The sequence below is a fragment of the Chlamydotis macqueenii genome, chromosome Z, assembly GCF_036417535.1.
Source record: "Chlamydotis macqueenii isolate bChlMac1 chromosome Z, bChlMac1.mat, whole genome shotgun sequence".
Classification (NCBI taxonomy): Eukaryota; Metazoa; Chordata; class Aves; order Otidiformes; family Otididae; genus Chlamydotis; species Chlamydotis macqueenii.
Genome location: NC_141593.1, coordinates 60,377,518 through 60,398,307, shown reverse-complemented (window position 1 = coordinate 60,398,307; position 20,790 = coordinate 60,377,518). Strand labels below are relative to the sequence as shown.

Below are 20,790 nucleotides of genomic sequence, written 5' to 3'. Positions count from 1 at the left end.
CAAAAGCCATCCGGACATGGTCCTGGGCTGCCGTCTCTCCGGGGCTCTGCTGGAGCAGAGAAGTTTGACCAGAGGACCCTGCCAATCTCAACTCTTCTGTCTTTCTCTGATTGTGTGCTATTTGATTTAATTTTGAAAAATTGTTCTTTTTCACAAATAGTTATTTTTCTACAGTATTGCAAGCTGAAGACAACAGACTTGTTTGTGATAGCAGAACAGAATGAGTGAAATGATACGAAATGCACCGACTTGCTTTAGTGATTGAGCTTAGTCAGGAGCACATACAAAACCAGAACAAATTACATGGAAACTTAATCTAGAGAAAATCGTATTTTCAGTGACACAATGTGGTGTTAACATAACAAACAAAGGAAAAATCTCTTTCTAAATCAGATTTTTATCTTGGTAATGTCCCTTTAGTTGTGAGAGTAGGGGTAAAACATTGGGTCCTTGTCAGTTGCTTTTGGCAAGTAACTCAGCTGTGACAGATCATCTTAACTTCAGCCTGATGTTTGGCTGCAATGAACAATATTAATCAGCATCAAAATAATGCCTCTTTGTCTACTACAAAACAAATAGCACCAGTAGTTGGAGCTATCACTCCTCTGGATAATTTTGCTGGTAAGCAAGCACTGAATAACATTCATTGAGCTGGACGTCCGTGGAAAACTGAATAGACTTAGTCTCATAATTTAATAGGTGACCCCTCCTCCCCACAGCTGTCTCATAGGTCTAGCCATTAAATATCAGCTTGTGTATTTATTTGGAAACATATTTCAACTTTCATGGAAAAGGAGAAAAATACATCATTCCTTGTTCTTTTCTTTCTTAAGGGCATAAAGTGTGGTGGCATACTCTATTTTTATTATAGTGGTATAGTTGAGTTCTATGTAAGAACTGGGAACAAGATGTGGAGTGTCAGGAGGCTTCATTAGACATGCTATAAATGCTACTAGAAAGCTGTTTTCATCAAATCTGCTTCAGAATTACTAATATAGTTTACTGGCATTTACCATTCAGTCTTCTTCCTCTGCACCTCTGACTTTGATGTTGTCTTTGTATTGCTTTCAAGGTGTTTAAAAGCTTTTCACAAGAAATTTTATTACCATGAATCTTCATGAATATTTGTATGATATGTTTTTGGTGGCACAATGGACCTGATAACCCAGTATTGTTTGTATTCTTTCTGGTTTTGTTAGTTTTATGCACCCATATTTTGGTGTGTCTAGAACCAAAAGCATAGGAAAACACATCGACATTATAGTACCCCGAAATGAGACTTTGGTTTTCACTGTGGATATACAGGAAAAATGGCTTGTTCTTCTGCCAAGAGGAGTAGCGGTATAATATATTAGAATCATATGCTTCATTGTATGAGGGTCACACTCCTGATACTTCAGTACAAAGTGGTTATCTGAAAGCTCTCTTTAAATGATCCATTTGGAAGTAATGAGACAGAAGCCACATTTGTCTGGGTATTTTTCTGTCATCAGGGAGCAGACAGGGCTTTGCTGAGGCCTTTACTCTTCTCATGGTCCTATCAAACTAACATCATTGCCAGGAGCAACAAAAAAAAATTGTCCAGTTCTTAAGCAAAAAGATATAATTGAGAATGTAAGTCCTAGGGTGCAGCAAAATAGATGGGTACAAGATTTGTATTTGCTGAAGGCTGAGATCCATGAGAAGAACAGACATGTTCTGACTCCCAAGAGGTTTCTTGTGACAGCATCAGCAAAACTCTTAAATATGCTACTTTGTTGTTGGCTAGGCTGACTCGATTCACATGTCCAACCCTCCCCCTGCAGTTTAATTAATGCCACATAAGATAATTTCCAGACAGTTAGAGCACAAGTTATGTAATGTGCATAAATTACATACATCTTGTGCTCTGCTGATTGTCTTCATTTCTGCTGGCTTCTCTGGAGGAGAAAAATTGGGTTGATTTCAAGACTCTAGATTATATACAACAAAGCAGGAACACATTATTCTGTTTTGGAGTAAGATGACAAATTAAAATGCTTGATTTCCTATTTTCATTGTACAGACACACATTGGTTCATGCACAACCTCATCACCAGTGTTGCCATGTTGAAGGGGACAACATTCAAGGCTGAATTTCAGATCTATCAACATGCTCTTCTGAGGGAAAAATCCCACTAATGTTATCCCTGTGTATCTGAGGGACTAGACATCTAAATATTATTATAAGACACGGACAAGATTTTTTTACTACATGAAAACAAAATTAAAACTAAAAATAATGGAACTACTAACATTAAGAACAAATTTCAGTATACTGAGTTCTAACTATTTGTGATTTTGATAATCTGAGATTAGAATTCTTTCTTTTTTTAAACATGATGACATTTAATGAATATGTCCTTCTAATGCTCTGGACCTGTTAACATGACACACTCTTCAGAAGTCATGAGTTACCATGTTCACTAATATTTTAATTATAGGCATTCTTTATGGAGCAGATGAGGAGAAATGGCATGTCAAAAGGCAATAACCAACTTGTTTACACACAAGGGATTGGCATTTGAGACTCAGTTCCTACTCTTCCACTGACTCAGCATAGCTGAGAAATCACAGTCTATACTTCAACTTTCTCGGCTATAGAAAAAGCACAATGACCTTTGTCCATCTCACTTGCTCGTCTTTGTGAGAATCAATCAGTAATTTTTATGTTTTCACAGTGCTTTGAAATACTAAATTTTATGCTTTATAGTCCCTTAATTATTGTTTTTAACAATGTTTGTTATTGTTATCTTTATAAGTAGATGTTAGAGTTTTCTATCTCAGAGGATCAGAAATTGATCTCCTTTAATTTAGTATTATAGTGGGAAATAATGGATATTTAGGGAAAAATAAATTAGTATGCAGCAAATGCTGTGAAGTGTGAAGGCAAATGAGTGTGCAGCAGATGCTGGTTCTGGAGGCAGTGGTAACTGATGCTGGATGTAAGAAGAAAATGGTCCAGTGGGAAACTCATCCTGTGAAAAAGACAACCGTTTTTGTGCGCCATGGCTCAAGTACTTCACTGTGTTAATCAATCAGTCAATCACCCTTCTAACCCTTCACACAAGTTGCTAGAGAGGGAAGAATAGTAGAGAGAGCAACAGGCACCTTGCTGCTCTTAGGGTCTTTCCTGTCAGCTGGTTAACAACAGAGTGGAAAAAGGGGAATCACTTTTCCAAGTGGCATCTGAAAAACCAAACCTCGTGATTCTTTTTCTAGGCTGCTGCTGAATGAATAGCCCCAGGAGACTGCTGAGAAAGAACATGCTCATTTGGAAATCGTATTTGTCTGGGAATAATTTTTATGTGCCCAGTATAGGTAAAGCAATGTGTGGGAGAGTGACCTGGAACAATAAGTCCCACCCTGAGGTGTCATAGTTAGCAAAACACAGTTTAACTGAATCTGCTTTACTAGGAGGGAGAAATGTAGGAATAGAAATGACCATTGTTCCTAATCCACTCTTCTGCTACTGACACTATGTCATAATATAGCCTCTGCAAAGTGAATAACTACTGTCCTAACTGTAGTAAGGTATTGAGCACATGCTGCCTTTCAGAAGACCGAGTAATGAAATATCAAGAGGTGTAATAGAATAGGAGTTCATGCAAGATCAGCTGCAGGCATTAGAAACAACTTTGGATGTTACAAACCAATTATACAGTTAAAGAAACATCTGCTTCTCTGGCCCTGGATTTAAACCCTGAAACTCATTACGCTTGGACCTGACAAATGGCTTATCTAAAACCAACATTCACAGGACAGATTGTGGTGTTAGGATGGCTTCAAGGATCAAGTCTTCTGGCCAGCTCTCCCCTAGATGGTAGTGGTCCTGCCCATGCATCCAGCCTTTGGTGAAAAGGGAAACCAAAATGATTCTTCATTAAAGGAAGCTGTTCTGAGTAAGCTGATATCATGAAGGGACATCCTGGACAAAACCTCCATGGAGGAAATTTTCTAAGTGTTCTTCTAAATAAGGTGGAGATCCTGACTAACCAGCAATAAAACTCTTGCCAATGTTAATAATTTAATTATAACTGAATAACTTCTCAGTATTCTTTTACCAAGTTTGTCTCTGCCTATGAAGAAATATACTGGATAATCCCACAAATGTTGTGCAGATTGTGGCTAACTTTGCAGGTGTTTGAATAATCTCAAAACCCAGCAACTGTTCAGTTGCTCCGATTTCCTCCACGAACCTAAAGCTCACGGTCTCCTAGAAGAGAAAATGAAAGCTTACATTGTTAATGAGTTTTCTTTGAGATTATGGACAAATTATGAATCTTGTATGAGGTTTGTCTAAAAGGCATCAGGCACACCTGTGTTGAAGAAGCTCATAAAGTGAGCTTTGGGTATCTAGATCATGGGGTGTGCTTTGAGAACTTGGGCTGCTATCAGCGGATGGCGTGCACCTAACCGAGAAGGGGAAGAGTGTGTTTGGATGAAGACTTCCCAGACTCATCCGGAGGGCTTTAAACTAGTGTTGCTGGGGGAGGGGGAGCACAGTTCAGCCCACTGCTGTCAGCATGGCACCAGTGCCAGCACCAAGGGTCCAGAAGCTGAGGAAGGATCACAGGTATGTGCAAATGAACTTAAACTGCGGTCCAACAGAACCCGTGTTGCTCCAGCCAGCAAGCCAGCTTTGCTCAGGGCCCAGCTGAAGTGTCTCTATACCAATGCATGCAGCATGGGAAATAAACAGGAAGAGCTGGAGATGCGTGCACACAAGCAGGGCTACAACCTTGTTGGCATCATGGAGACGTGGTGGGATGACTTGTACGACTGGAGCATCAACATGGAGGGGTATAGGCTTTTTAGAAAGGACAGGAAGGGGAGACGAGGAGCGGGTGTCGCTCTCTACATCAGCAACCAGCTGGAGCACGTGGAGCTTCGCCTGGGGATGGAGGAGGAGCTGACAGAGAGCTTATGGGTCAAGACCAGAGGACAGGGATGGACAGGGGATGTTACAGTGGGGGTCTGTTACAGGTTGCCTGGCCAGGAGGACAGAGCAGATGAAGCGCTCTATAGCTGGATAGGAGCAGCCTCACGGTCACAAGCCCTGTTCCTCATGGACTTCAACCACCCTGACATCTGTTGGAGAGCCAATATGGCAGGGCACAGGCAGTCCAGGAGGTTGCTGGAATGCATGGACAATAACTTCCTCCTGCAGGCGATAGAGGAGCTGACAAGGAGGGGTGCTGTGCTTGACCTTGTGCTCACCAACAGGGAGGGACTGGTGGGGGATGTGAAACTGAAGGACAGCCTTGGCTGCAGCGACCACGACACGGTGGAGTTCAAGATCCATGGGGCAGCGAGGAAACTACACAGCAAGCTCTCAGCCCTAGACTTTATGAAGGCGGACTTTGGCCTCTTCAGTGATCTCATGGGCCAACTGCCATGGGAGGCAGCCCTGGAGGGAAGAGGGGCCCAGGAAAGTTGGTCCACATTCAAGGAGCACCTCCTCCAAGCTCAGCAGAGGTGCATCCCGATGAAGAACAAGTCAGGCAAAAAGGCCAGGAGGCCTGCAAGCATGAGCAAGGAGCTCCTGGACAAACTGAAAGTGAAGAGGAAAGCCTATAGAAGGTGGAAGCAGAGACAGGTAGCCTGGGAGGACTACAAAGAGGCTGTGCGAGTGGCCACGGATCAGGTGAGGAAGGCTAAAGCCCTGACAGAACTGAATCTGTCCAGAGATATAAAAAACAACAAGAAAAGTTTCTATAGGTATGTAGGGGACAAAAGAAAGTCAAAGGAAAATGTAGGCCCCCTTCGGAAGGAAACTGGTGTCCTGGTTACCCGGGACGTGGAGAAGGCTGAGGTACTCAATGACATTTTTGCCTCAGTCTTCACCGATAAGGGCTCTTGTCCCACCACTCAAGCTGTAGAAGGCGCAAGCAGGGACTGTGAGGATGAAGAACCGCCCACTGTACTCAAAGAGCAGGTTCGGGATCATCTGAGGAACTTAAAGGTGCACAAGTCCATGGGACCTGATGAGATCCATCCGCAGGTCCTGAGGGAACTGGCGGATGAAGTTGCCAAGCCACTGGCCATCATATTTGAGAAGTCGTGGTGGTCTGGTGAGGTCCCCGATGACTGGAAGAGAGGGAACATAACCCAATTTTTAAAAAGGGGAACAAGGAGGACCTGGGCAACTACGGGCCGGTCAGCCTCACCTCCGTGCCTGGCAAGGTCATGGAGCAGATTCTCCTGGAAACCATGCTAAGGCACATGGAGAGCAAGGAGGTGGTTGGTGACGGCCAACATGGCTTCACCAAGGGCAGATCGTGCCTGACCAATTTGGTGGCCTTCTATGATGGGGTGACAGCATCGATGGACAAGGGATGAACAACGGATATCATCTACCTGGCCTTGTGCAAAGCTTTTGACACTGTCCCACACGACATCCTTCTCTCTAAACTAGAGAGACATGGGTTTGATGGACAGACCACTCAGTGGATAAGGAGTTGGCTGGATGGCCGCACTCAGAGAGTGGTGGTCAACGGCTCAATGTCCATGTGGAGACCGGTCACGAGTGGCGTCCCTCAGGGGTCCGTGTTGGGCCTGGCCCTGTTCAACATTTTTGTTGGCGACATGGACAGTGGGATAGAGTGCACCCTCAGCAAGTTCGCCAATGACACCAAGTTGTGTGGTGCTGTCGACGTGCTGGAGAGGAGGGATGCCATCCAGAGGGATCTTGACAGGCTGGAGAGGTGGGTCCATGCCAACCTCATGAAGTTCAACCAGGCCAAGTGCAAGGTCCTGCATGTGGGTCATGGCAATCCCAGGCACAAATACAGGCTGGGCGGGGAATGGATTGAGAGCAGCCCTGAGGAGAAGGACTTGGGAGTGCTGGTGGATGAGAAGCTCAACATGAGCAGGCTATGCACCCTTGCGGCCCAGAAGGCCAGCCGCATCCTGGGCTGCATCAAGAGGAGCATGGCCAGCAGGTTGAGGGAGGTGATTTTCCCCCTCTGCTCTGCCCTGGTGAGACCCCACCTGGAGTACTGTGTCCAGTTCTGGAGCCCCCAGCACAAGAAGGACATGGACCAGTTGGAGAAGGTCCAGAGGAGGGCCACGAAGATGATAAGAGGGCTGGAGCACCTTTCCTATGAGGACAGGCTGAGAGAGTTGGGGCTGTTCAGCCTGGAGAAGAGGAGGCTCGGGGGAGACCTTATAGCAGTCTTCCAGTACCTCAAGGGGGCCTACAAGAAAGATGGGGAGAGGCTGTTCAGTAGGGCCTGTTGTGATAGGACAAGGGGTAATGGTTTTAAAATAGAGGGAGGTAGATTTAGATTGGAAATTAGGAAAAAATTTTTTACAATGAGAGTTGTAGAATGCTGGAACAGGTTGCCCAGAGAGGTGGTGTAAGCCCCATCCCTGGAAACGTTCAAAGCCAGGCTGTATGAGGCTCTGAGCAACCTGATCTAGTTGGGGATGTCCCTGCTCCCTGCAGGGGGGTTGGACTAGATGACCTTTGAAGGTCCCTTCCAACTCTAACCATTCTATGATTCTATGATTCTATAAGTGAGTGCCCTGTGGTTGGAGAACCCTGGTATGTTAAAACATTCATGCAAACTAACATGGTGCCTCGTCTGGTGGCTGTCTTCTGCATGTTTATACAGATGCAAACAACATTCTGCCTTGATAGCTGTCATTTACTTGTGTGGGAGTATAAAGCTCTGCAGCCTTCCTCTTTTGAGGTTTTAAAAACCAGGCTGAATAATGTCCTGAGGCAACCTTGTCTGGCCTCATAGCTGATTGTGCTTTGAGTAGGAGTTTGACCTAGAAACCCCCTGAGATCCCTTCCAAGTGTACGCTTTGATACTATGATCCTCAGGTTTCACTTTGACATCAGGAGAGTTATCATTGGTTCTGGTGAGGGTCAACCTTGACTGAGTGCCAGATGCCCACTCAGCTGCTCTTTCACTCCCCCTCTTCAACTGGACAGGGGCAGAAAATAAGATGAAAAGCTCACAGGTCAAGATAAGGACAGAGAGATCTCTTACTAATTACTGTCATGGACAAAACAGACTTGACTTGAGGAAAATGGATATAATTCATTGACAATTAAAAATAGAGTAGGATGATATGAAAAAAAGACAAAACCTAAAACACATCCCCCGCTTCTTCCCAGGCTCCACTCCACTCCTTCACTCACATTTTTTCTACTTCCTTCTCCCCACAGCCCCCAGCGATGCAGGGAGGTGAGGAATGGGGGCTGAGGTCAGTCTGTAACAATTCCTTTTTGCTGCTCCTTCCTCCTCACACATTGCCCCTGCTCCAGCATGAGGTCCCTCCCATGGGATGCAGACTTTCACAGACTGCTCCATGGGTCCTTCCCATGGGCTGCAGTTCTTCAAGAGCTGCTGCAGTCTGGGTCCCCCATAGGGTCACAGGTCCTGCCAGAAAACCTGCTTCCATGTAGGCTTCTCTCCACAGGCCACAGCTCCTTTGGAGTGGGCCCTCCATGGGCTGCAGCTTCCGTCAGGGGCATCCATGTGCCCTAGCATGGGGACTCTCTGCTCTTCCATGGGCCTCCACGGGCTGCAGGGGAATCTCTGCTCCTGGAGCACTTCCCATCTTTTGTTACTGACCTTGGTGTCTGCAGGGCTATTTCTCAGATTTTTCTCACTCCTGTCTCATAGCTGCTGTGCAGTGTTTTTTCCCCCCTCTTGAATATGTTATTATGGAGCCACCACCACCACCTTGGCTGAGGCACTCAGCTGTGCCCTGTGGTAGGTCCATTGGAGCTGGCTGGAACTGTCTGTGTGCAGGGCAGACCCACTCTTTTCCCACCCAGGCCACCTCTGCAGCCTCCCCTGCCATCACTGGGCACCTGCACCCAGTACAAATTCTGCTCAACAGCCTTCAAAATTTGGTTGCTCCAAGGCCAGAAGGATTACACAGGAAGGAACAAAAAGCAGGTGAATTTCTTAAATTTGTTCCTGAATGGTATCCTGGTCCTGAAACTTCATGCTGATACCAAGCTGAGTAGTATCATACTTTCTTCCAAAGCTTTGAAGTAGCAGATGAAACAATCACTTTAGAAGACCCAATTATTATTCTGAAAAGGTCGAAATTGCTTCAGCCAGCTCTCTACCACTCCTGACACCTTTTACAAAAAAACCTGAAGCATTGGTAATGATTGGTATGCAGTCAATATTGCCTCCTTGGTTTTCTTTACGCCTCTATAAAGAGAGCAGTACAAACAAAAGACTTTTACTTACTTTTTAATGATATATTAATTAATTTTTATGGTATAGACAGAAGCAAACAGCAGTACAACATAATTAGGCTTAAATTTTAATTAGTAAAATTAGCAGTATTATCGTCTGTGCAAACACATGTCTACAAATATGCAAGGAATGATGTAGAACTTGGCTACAAGCATCAGCTGGGTTAACAGACTTAAAGGTATAAATAAGTAACCATTCAAAATGGTATTTCAGGTATGCTGTTCTGGCAGTGAGGGACGATGCAAGGAATCCAGACCCTATCAAAACAGCACAAACATGATATAAAATGCACGCACAGCAAATTAAGAATTCATTGTGATCATTCAGTGCTAGCAGCAAAGGAAACATTATCAGTGAGCTTGGTATTATGAATATGGAAGACTATCGGGTAGTAAAGAATAAGCTTTTCTTTAAAAGTATTAGTAGGGGAAAAATGGTTTAATCTCATTAATCTTCTCTTCATGGATGCTGTGTGTGGAACTCTTACATCCTTGAAGCACTGCTATATCAATCCCTGGCAATCTGTGCTATTTGGTAGTGCGGTCGGTTTGAAAACATGCATATATTAGAGCAGTAATACATTTTACATCTTGTGTTAGTTGAGGAACATTCCTGCTTTTGTGTCCTAGAAAATATACGAATGTCCATGTTGTAGTCCATCTGTATATAGTATATATATAATGTCCTATGCATAGAGATGTACACTCTAACAGTGAGGTGTTCAGGATCATCTACCAGCATCTAATGTAGGACGCATTGCTCTCTAAGACTGTGACAAAATCCATCTGTATGTACAAGGTATAGAAACATACTTTTCTTTATCAGCAATTGCTTCATTTTGTACATTTGGCTGTGAAAAAAAAAAAAAAAAGCCTTGCAAACGCCAAAAGGACTTTATGTGAGCAGATAGTGTATGCCTTGCTGTTTAACCCACGTAGTTAGGAAGAGTTAGGGGGAGACACATCGTTAGCTCCCTGCTTGAAATATCAGAAGCACATGCTTGAAAATTGTGTTACACCATGTCGCCAAGTAAGAAGGCAGGTGAGGAGGGCAGCTTGGAACTGTGCAGCCCCACCGAGCACAGAAAGTCTGTGGAAGCAGATGATGGGGAGGAACACCCATGGCGCTAGACCACACTCCAGTTGCCTTCAAGGCAAAATGTTGCATTGGAGGATAAGACCTGTGCAAGCAGCATTCGCACTTCGATTCCATCAAAGCTGTTTACATTTTCATGGTCCCAGCCTGATCCTATCTTTCTGTCCCTGTTTGGCAGGCCCAGCTCCTACAGAAGCATCTCCTGATTAGAGCATTTTCACTATGCTTTCATCCTCTCTCTGTTTTTCAGTTTATATGCTTCTTTCCTCCACTTTTCTTCCTTTTCTTTCTCTGTTCTGTAATGTGCCCTCTCATTGTTTCTTTTGTTTTCCTAGCTTTCACTTCTGTATTGTATACTAACTTTGTAGTTCTTGTCATCCCAACAACAAACAGATTAGTTTTCCTCCTCCTTCTTCCCTTTCTCTTGCTCTGTCCTTATATTTTCCTCTCACCTCCCCTGTACTGGAAATTGAATTTCTTTTCAGCCAGCTGAATGTTAGCATGACCAAGTAACTTGAACTCAAAAGCAGGGTAGCAAGAAGTTAGACTGTTAGCTATACAGAATGACGAGGAACAGTAAGTATTCCTGTACTCTTAAAGGCCATGTCAGGCTTCCACTACAGCAATATGAAATGCAGCAGTACCAGGACTTTAAAAATCCAGTTTCTTAAACAACTTTAGGGGGCAGAGAATTTATTTTCTGAAGGCAAGCTGAGTTTTTTAATTTCTTTGGTTTGTTAAGGAACTTCTTGTCCCATGGAGTTCTCATTTACATTTTTTTAAAATGTTTTAAGGAAAGAATCAAAGGCTATCAAATGATGCACAGACAAACATGTCAGTCAGGTGTAACCACACTTACAAACAAACTCCCAGAAAAGGGGCAAACTTTCCAGATATTCCTGTTGTTCAGCCTGGCTTGATAATTCCAGAAAACACACTTTATCAGCGTGAGTTCCTGGGCTCTGCAGCAAGAAATGTTCTCCATGTTCAAGGGGATGTGATGGACAGGAAATCAGTTAGGTGGTTTAGTGGTCTAATCTGACTGTGAACTGGAGCAATCCCTCTGCAGGTCCAGCATCACTCAGATTCAGTGACTGATGTGGAAGCTTGAGGAGATCCTTCCTGTCCTCCAGCTACAGAGAGGAAACCTGAAAGGAAGTCACAGCAGGCTGGATGTGACAGGCTTCTGTCTGTATTTCCACTAACCAAGTATCTGAGTCTACAAGATCTGTGATGAGCTGGTTATTCCCTTGATCAGTTGCAGAGAGCTGCTGAAATCCTTTTGCTTATGAAATCACCATAGATAAGCATAGACACTGAATAAAAGACTTGTTTTTTCCAGTTACCTACAGCATCCAATCGCTGTCCCATCTCATGATAGCTCATGAAAGGTGACATTCTCCAGTCAGTGACCGCATTTGCTGCATTCAAGGTACAGCTAGAAATGGCTGCTTTTCTAGGAGGGGCAATCCTTCATACAAAGTGTATTAGAAAATCTCTAGATTCCCAAACTTGAAATCTTGCTGCATACTACAGCTAATAGTGTATTAACATAGATCTCACAATATTAGAAATCAAGAATGACAGCTTTAATTTAGAAGCTGTATTTAAGGTTAGCATTGAAGATCTCAATCGTGAATGTGGCTGTAATATCCGCACGCCAGAAGAAAAATAGAATAAAGTTCTAATACTTGCAAAAACATTAGGACCTGACTTTTTAAAAAATTAAGGTTCACAGCGATTAATTTAATAAACTTTATAACAATAGCCAGTAGTTTTCTCTATCAGAGCTTCCTAGTGATGGCTTGTCTGCATAAACACTGTCTTTTTTTTTTTTTTTCATGGGTGGGAGACACTCCCTGTAAATATGTTCATCTTGATTGGCATGTGGGTCACTTTAACTGAGTTCTGACTGGTTGCCTCCCTGAGCTGGCTTAGAGTTCTGGCTGAGGGAATCCTCTCAGCTGATGCTTGGCTTGCCTAAGGAATTGCTTAGGTTTAGTGTGTCCCTGGGTTTATTTCTGTGGCGTTTAGAGGTCTCATGACCCTCTGGGAAACAGAACTGAGGATCTTTTGGCAAGGATGCCTCTAAAACATGCCTTCAGAAAGTGGAGTAGAGGAAAAGAAGAGATGATAGCTAGAGACAGATGATAGCTGCTGTGTTTGAACAGTGTGGGGCTCAAACAACAGGAGACTGACCAATTACCTGAGTCCCTTGTAATTTGCCAGTCAGCATGGCCAACCTGTCTTTGGGATAAAAGATGCTCCACTAAGTGTATTCAGAACAACTGCCTTTGACAAAACCGTCAGAGCATATTGAGTGCCTTGGAACAGGCATAGCACCAGCTCCCTAGGCATGAAGGTGCTGGCACATCATTGCTCTTTGTCTGACTCAAAAGATGGACTTCTGGAGCTTCTCTGATGTGCTAGGAAAGAGTGCAGTAGTTTGGAGACAATAATATGCTCTTTTCTGAGTTTGAGCACTGGTCTACTCAGTCCTGTTTTACTAAGAAAGGCGGCAGTTTATCCATTAGGTAGTAGTATTTGAAAAAGATGCACTTTTCTCTACAGCAAGCCCACCTCCTAAATGTCCACAGATTGTCAGAGCCTCTATTTTTCTGCCAAGTGGGGCCACGAGGTACCAATCTAAGTTGTCAGAGCATGAGTTAAAGTCCCGGACAGAATGTATTTTATTCTTTTTCTCTTGGTAAGTTCGATTGTTACATCTTGTCACTCAATTATCTTTACTATGAAAACATATTTAAGTTCTGCTGAGGAAGCTAAGCATAACCAAAATAAAACAGGATCATCTGGTTCTTCTTTGCATAGGGGTAACTTGTCAGAATCTTGACAGAGGCTCTGTAAAACCACATCACACACAAAATTAGGCTCAATAAACAGTAGCTAAAGACAGAAATTTTTCTTGTTTTGATAGAAGTATACAAATTTTGAAGTTTCCAATTTTAGCTCTGTAGTTTACAATAAATATTTTGAAAGCTTTATTTTATATTTTTGGGTGGAGAAAGTGTAGTTAATGTCATGTTTTCTTTGTGAAAAAATCAGAAAGTGAGAGATGCCTATGATTTCCTTAATTATTAAATGTGTTTTTGCAGTGCCACAGTCTACTAGGGTCTTGTTAAACAAGCAAACAAAAAGAACAATGGATTTTTACTCAGTGTCATGTCAGTTCAGAGGTCCTCAATATGTTTATTGCTATAGAAGTACTAATAAATTAAATCAGCTCTTCAAGTGTCTTTTGGGGCCTTTTGTTTTTTTTTTTCCTGATTAAAACTGTGTTATAGGTCTGAATACTGACCATAATATAACATGTCTCGTATTTAAGCTGTCTTGACTATGATGTCTTACTTTAAGAGTTTTCTAAGTGTATTGCCTACAGTATAATGTCAAGTCAGTACATTTTTAGAGGAAATACAAAACTGATCAATATAGGAATAAATGTCTTTCTACAATGTTTTTGATCACGGATTGTTACTGCGCAGTGGATACCTACGTGTGTGATGTGTAGTACTAGCACAGAGTCTGGAGAAATCATTGGATGATAGCATCCACATGTGTGTTTTAAGTATTAATACACATTTGTAAGACACTCAGACTTCAGCCTCCGAGTGCTGTAACACGCTGTATGAAAATGATTCTTCTTCCGTTGCCTGCTTTGGTCCTCTTTTGGGTGGAAAAGACACAAATAAGTGTAGCTCTCAACAGCATGTGGAACATCTGGAGACCCTCTCTGGAAGGACTGCAGACGTCTTACAGCAGTGACGTATGGGCAGGTGGGGATGTATTGAACCAGAGCGGTGCAGTGCTGCTGAAGGAGTCGTGCCTTATTTTTCTTGTAAACACCCCAGACCCTACTGGACAATAACTGTTGAACTGTACTCTTGATAGGAATTTTCTCTGTAATGGAAGATGCAGTCAGGATTCTACGTTTAGCCCAGAGAGTACGTGCTGTTGCTTTCTGTTCTCATTTTAAACTTCTTGCATTAGACCTCAGCGCTTTGCTCACTGTGTGAGTGGAAAGCTAAGTCCAGAAGACTTGTCTTTACATGAGGAGAAAGATGAAGAGGTCACTCTGTGGCTTGTTTTAACTTCTCACTCTTCCCCTGGAAGCCCACATGGACAAGAAACAGGAATTGCGTCTCTACGGATTGACAAATAACAGTGATAAGGGAGTGGTAGTGGTAATGGCTAAAACAGGTCATCATGCCTCCCACTACATGTTCAACAACTAGCAGCAAATGTTTAAGTAAAAATTAGTGAGACACAGAAATCCTAACCTGCTTCCTTTGGGCAGCTGGTCTTATTGCTGGTATGTTAGAATGTGGACGTAATGTCACTTCATACAGAGAACTCCTTGTGGTGCTCAGTGTCTTGTTTATATGACCACATTGAAAATACCTGATTACAGCTAAAACTGATCATTTTAATGAAGGTGTACTGGATCATAGCAGCTGCAGTGAATTGCACTGGTACCTCATCAAACAGGCAATGGACAAAAATGCCTTTATGCCCTGGTCCTGTACTTACATGCCTGAGTTAAACATGTCCATAAGTGTTTGTGTGAAGAGTTTATGTCAGCAAGTTTTCCTTTGCAGTGCTTGACCTGTGTTTTTTCCTTGTAGACAGAAGTATAAAGGAGCTCAGTTTCCTAATGGATTTGGAAAACAGATCACTATCTTATGTCTCTCACAAGTTGTGAGCTGGCCTGGTACTTGAAGTGGTGAGTCAGGGCTGGTTTTATGTCATACGGAGCTCTGAGGGGCCCTATGCTTTTGCCCTTATAAATAACAGTTATTGTTTTCCTGAGCTCCTCGGGGTTCATACAGCTTCCTAGTATAGATCCCATCCCTTCTTCCCCTGCAGCCCTGGCTGATCTTCTCACTTCCTCAGTCCAGGACACCCTCCCAGGTTTTGACCCCAAATAGTAGGTTCTGGTACTGCTGCTGAATCAGCGGCCAGTTATTGGCAGTAGCTGGTTAGGAGGTAAGTTTGTACGTTAATGGCTCTGTGCTCCAAACACCGGAAACAGTGGAACATGAGTGCATGTTTTATATATTCCCTTTGGACAATCAGCTAACGTGCAGTAGCGTGAAATGGATCTTCAAAAAGAGAAGACACGAAATAGTTTGCTCGGACTGCTTATAACCAAGACTGGTCTTGATTTAAACTGCTCAGCTGTGGGATTGTGATGTAGCTCTATCAGCCATTTAAAAATTATAATTAAAGGTTTTAAAACAGGTTTTGAGTTCACTGAGCCCTCCCTCTCACTTGATTAATCCGTGATTTATACATATATAATGACTTTAACTGACTTAGGGGGTAATTTATGTCATGATGTGGATGATATATGGATCAAAATAGACTAAAGAGAGGGAAAAAAGAACCATCTGTTCTCTAGAAAAACCGTTCGCTGTCAGAAGGATTCAAGAATTGTGTTTGAAAACTGTCTTTAGAAAAGCAGGAATAGATTATCTGAATTTCTTGTGCTGTCTGGATGACATTCTAATTAGGTTTATATTGTCCAACAAACAAGGTCAGAAATTTGAATTGTTAAGCTTTTGCAAGACTTCATATTCTATAAGTTGTTCAAAAGGCTGTATTCTTATGAACATATATAATGTTTTTTGTCCTGATATTCGCAGTGTTCGCTGTTTTTGCAGCTACAGGATGGATACAGAGATCTCAACACCCCATTGCCCAAGTTTAAACACTACCTGCATCAAACAAGAAAATGGAAGTAATTTTCTCCTGGGAGTAGCGGAGTTTTACTTAGAGCAGGGGATTAAAAGCAGAGTTATCACTCTCTGTGCCACTTACCTACATACCTAGTAGGGTTTGTCAAGTGAGAAATCTTCTCTTTACACAATACAAGCAAGTTAACGATCATAAAGGGAGAACACTTATATGTATTCTTAAATTTGCACATGCAAACTTTGTATCATCTCCAGTAGGATGGCTCATGCATGCAAACTTTTACAAATGGCAGCCACTTGTGGGATCAGGTCTTGACTTTCTGCTTGAGGGGGAAAAGAATCACAGAATACAGATACGTGCAGCAATTAAAATGCAAAGGTGGGCTGGCGTGTGCTCCAGAAACTATGGACAGCAACTGCAAAGGCAGCTGTAACTTCTTTTAGGTTCTACCTTTTCTTTGTTTGTTTGGCTGTTTTAAATTTTTTAAAATTTATTTTACTTTTTTTTTAAACGCCACAGCGCTTTTGGTTTTTAAATTAAATAAATCTGCAGCAAGCTCAGCACTGAACAGCATGCTGGAGAAAACATTTCCTGCCCGGCTACTTTGAAAGCCGACCTCTCCGAGACCCTCACCGGCGTCCCCCGAAGCCCTTCCCCGCCAAGCGGGGAGACAGAACTCTTCCCCCATCCTCCCCGCCCCCGCGACCCACCGTCCTTCGGGCAGCACCGCCGGCCCCGGCCGCTCGCCCCCCCGGCCCCCAGCAGGGGGCAATGCTGCACGGCGCGCGGGGCGGCGGGCAGGAGCCGCGGCCGGTACCGACACCGGGGCCATCGCCCCCGCCGGCGACCGGCAACAGCTGAGCCCCGAGGGTCCGGCTCTGGCCCTGGGTACCGTGAGATGTGCCGGTGGCGGTGCCGGGCGCGGAGCAGCCAGCCCACGGGCGGCGGCGGCGCCTCCGCGGCCTGGCAGGTGCCGTCTGCCAGCCTCCGTCGCGGAGCCGCCCCAGGTCGCTCCCGGCGCTGCCCCCCGTGCCCCCGCCCCTGCCGGGGGAGGAGGCGACCGGCTGCCGGCGCCCTCTGTACACGGCCGTGGGCAGCCGGGGGACGCCGGCCCCGCGCCTGCCGGGCACCGCCGCCTACCCGCTCCGCTAGCAGAGTCTGCGGCCGGAGGTAACTGCGCTCGCCGGGCGGGGACAGCCCCCGCTCCCCGCCCCTCCGCCGCGGAGACGGCTCCCCCGGCGCCCGCTCCGCCACACAAAGAGGAGGGCGCGGAAACGTGCGCGGACGGGGCGGGGGACGGGGCGGGTGGGCGGCTCGGTACCTCCCCGGGGCGGCAGCGGCGGGGGAGCCGCCGTGACAGCCAGCCGTGGGTGAGGGCTGCGCCCTGGGCACCATTCCTAAAACGCCGCCGGTCTTTTTTCTCTGCCTTTCGCACAGGGAGCGCCCGGCACCCTCCACCCTGCTCCCGTCCAGGCTCTTCCGCGGGATGGCGGCAGCGGCGGAGGGCCGCCCCGCGGGGCTGGGCGCCGCGCCCTAGCGCCCGCCGGCCTCCAGCCGCTGCGGCGGGGCGCGGAGCCGGGCGCGGCCCTGCGCCTCAGCCCCTTTTCTCCGCCGCCGCTCTTCCCGCCTGCCCGCCCCGTCGCCGGACATCGCAGCAGGCATGGGCTGTTTCTGCGCGGTCCCGGAGGAATTTTACTGCGAAGTTTTGCTCCTGGACGAGTCCAAGCTGACCCTGACCACCCAGCAGCAGGGCATCAAGGTAAGGGCGGCCGGTGGGGCTGCGGGACGCGCTGCAGGGGCCGGGCTGCGCGACTGCCCGGCGGCATCGTGGGTCTCAAGCCCCGTCCTGTGCCCGCCCCCCCACCCTGGATTCGGTAGCCGGGAAGGAAACGGCGGTAGGAAAAAGGGTTTTCGGGATTCCGCGGGCGGCGAAAATACAATTTCTTAACTTTCGTTGCCGTCGCGCGAGGGAGAGATGAACCGGGGAGAGGTAGCTCTGGAGGCTATGAGGTACTCATTTAAATCAGCAGGTGCCGACCGTCCCGGAGCACTCGGGACACTTGGCACAAGTATTTTTCTGTACATGCCGCAAAAAAAAAACCCCAAGGAGGCGGCGACGGTTGCGCACCCGTGTTGAGTTGCCCCCCCCCCCCCCCCCCCCCCCCGCCTCCTCCCCGGCCTCGGGGCGGGACCGGCTGGGCAGCAGCTGCCGGGCGGAGGGGGCCAAGGTCCGGCCCCCACGCCAGCCCTGCGGCCGGTAGCCTGACCGGTGGGAAAAACCTGCAGCAGCCTCGGCGCGGGTGAGGTCTTCGGAGTCGTCCCCTGCCAAGCGCCAACGAGCCCTGACGGAGCATGTGAAAACTGAGATTTTTCTAAAGGCCCTTCAGCTTGGTCCTGTGCAGTTAAGCCTGGCGGCGGTAATGACATCTCTCAAACGCATGAAGCCCTTGTTCGGAAAGCCGAGGACTTGAGTTTGTTAGCAGCGTAAGAATGTGGTTTCAGTGTGGGAACAGAGAACAAAAAAAAAAGAAAGAAATCAGTTCTTCTAAAACTCTTGGAAAGGGCTGGTCTCTTTTGCCCTAGACATTCAAAGAATAAAAATCTGGATGGTTGTATTCTTTAGCTTGAATGATTAAAGTTTGATGAAGCAACTGGGGAAAGGAAAACCCAAAGGAGGGGAGAGTGAGTCTAAATTTAACAATATGATTTTGACTGTAATCTGTGGCACTTCTAGCTCTACATGTATTGAGAGCTGTCAAGCTTTGCTGAATCAACTGCCTGCGAATAGGCTCACAAATCCATGCTTAGCACGGAGGAGTAAGCAAATCATTGTGACACTGGAATTCAATACCTACGTAGAGTCTTTGAAGTCTAAGTTTAGACGCTTCTGAAAAACTTTTATGTGTGCAGATGTGGGATGTATGTTATGCATGCATATATGCTTTTGTTGCCTGTAAATATGCAGTCGCAGAAGAAATACAGTAAAAGACTAATCTGCCAAGATAGTCTCATGGTTAGCTTCATGAATTCAGATCCTGAAAGGTGATGAGTTTGTGCAGCATCTAATAAAAATCAATGTCCCATGGGAAAGAAAGGTCTGAAGATGTAACTTCTTTTTAAGAATGCCTGACTTGCAGTGTTAAGAACAGTTTAGTTTAAGATGAGGCTGTGGTTTCCTGCTATTCCTAATGTGATCTGAATGTAGTATGATGCTAAAAATTTCGCCCCTTCCACCTGCTCCTTCTGTACCGTGAACCTACCCGTGGAGCAGTCATAGGGTCAGTTGGAACAGGGTGTGGATCTGACAGCAAAGTAGTAGCTTGTTAACATTTTGTGGTGGGCACTGAGACTGCACCGCAGGGAACTTCAGGAAAAGAGGAATCTCCGTTTTGTGTCAGCCTGGATTTTTGTGGTGGTTTTGTTTTTTTCTTTCTTTTTTTTTAAGATTAAGTTTGTATAATGTGAAAGCACCCCCCAGCACTGTAGCTCCATGAGCCTTTGAAAACCTACAGAGAAGAACTACATAGCTCTCCCCTCATCAATGGTTTCCACCATTGTGTTCTGACTTGCCTTTGTACTCGCACAAGTGTTTGCGCAGCTGCCAGTGAAGAGCAGCGCACGTCCAGCTGAAGGGTAACCACTGGATTTTCCTTTTGCTGGGTTAGTCTTCAGCTGGATCCATGTCCTGATCCACTTCACGGCTGGAGGAGGGCAGAACTGGCTCTTCTAGCGGAGTCCTGGCTTATGCCATTTTAAACTATTCAGGGAGCATTTGCATTGTTTTTATTCTATATGTTTCCACTGAAGTTATATGATTATCTTTTAGTAAAACAGAACTTAAAATTTGTCATGTTCTGTCACTTGGTGCTTTAACCTTCAAATATGAATGTTTTGTTTTAATTCTTTTGTTAGCAAGTACACATCTAAAAATGCAGAGTCTTGTACTTGTTTTTACAGAATTTCAGCTTTGGCACCGAGGTATGGATTATAAATGTTCTTACATATTTTATTTTAAAATAGAGATTTCCCTGAAACTTCAGATCCTGGATGTGACCTTTCTGTTGTCTTCACACTTTTAATTGGGTTCACAGCTACACAGGAAACTTAGGTTTTTATACTGTTTCACAAATCTTTAACTATTACAAGAGCAGAGATTTTAAGTGCTTATACAAGCAACTTCTTTCCCTTCTTTTCCTCCAAGCAAATGCATGTCTGCTAGGCATAAAAACCACAACTTAATAGCTATTTACTGTCTATGTACTTACTTGATCTTAGTGGATTTAGTCCTGTTTGCTTTGAAGAGTGGAAGACTGAGCTCTGTGGCTGTAGGAGTCCTAGGCAACTTTGTTTCTTCAGTGAATCTGAAATAAAGGCATGACGGAGATAGTTGTTTCTGAACTGATGCAGAGTTTTGAAGATGCATTGCTTAGTTTGCGTTGGTAGTTATCTCTGACTTGCTGTGCTTGACAGCCACTATATGCAGCAAAGCTCGGCATTTTTGAATTACCACTTTTGTTAACACATTCTTGGTACTACAGTGAGGTTAGATTAAAACAATCAGCAGGGGTGGCACAGGATTAAGAGTTTGAGTGCAGTTTAGAGATACTTACTTGCCTCTTCTCTGTGGATTTCAGAGGGATTTGTTAGGGAAAGGAAAGAATTGTTTTTTTTTTTTCTGGTTCCAAGTTGGGAGGCTGTGGTGCAAAAAGGTTGAGTGACTCTTCCGAGGTCA

General features: G+C 45.1%; 1 protein-coding gene across 5 annotated transcripts in view; it reads left to right on the top strand.

Moving 5' to 3' along the window:
• The first annotated feature begins 17,428 nt into the window (after nt 1–17,428).
• The window catches only part of EPB41L4A (erythrocyte membrane protein band 4.1 like 4A), a 144,381-nt gene continuing 141,019 nt past the window's right edge, over nt 17,429–20,790 (top strand). For all 5 annotated transcript variants that reach the window (XM_086771201.1, XM_086771200.1, XM_086771199.1 and 2 more), the window contains exon 1: nt 17,429–17,817. In XM_086771201.1, the coding sequence (XP_086627327.1) occupies nt 17,719–17,817 (99 nt within the window). In that variant the 5' untranslated portion in view covers nt 17,429–17,718. The remainder of the gene's footprint in view (nt 17,818–20,790) is intronic.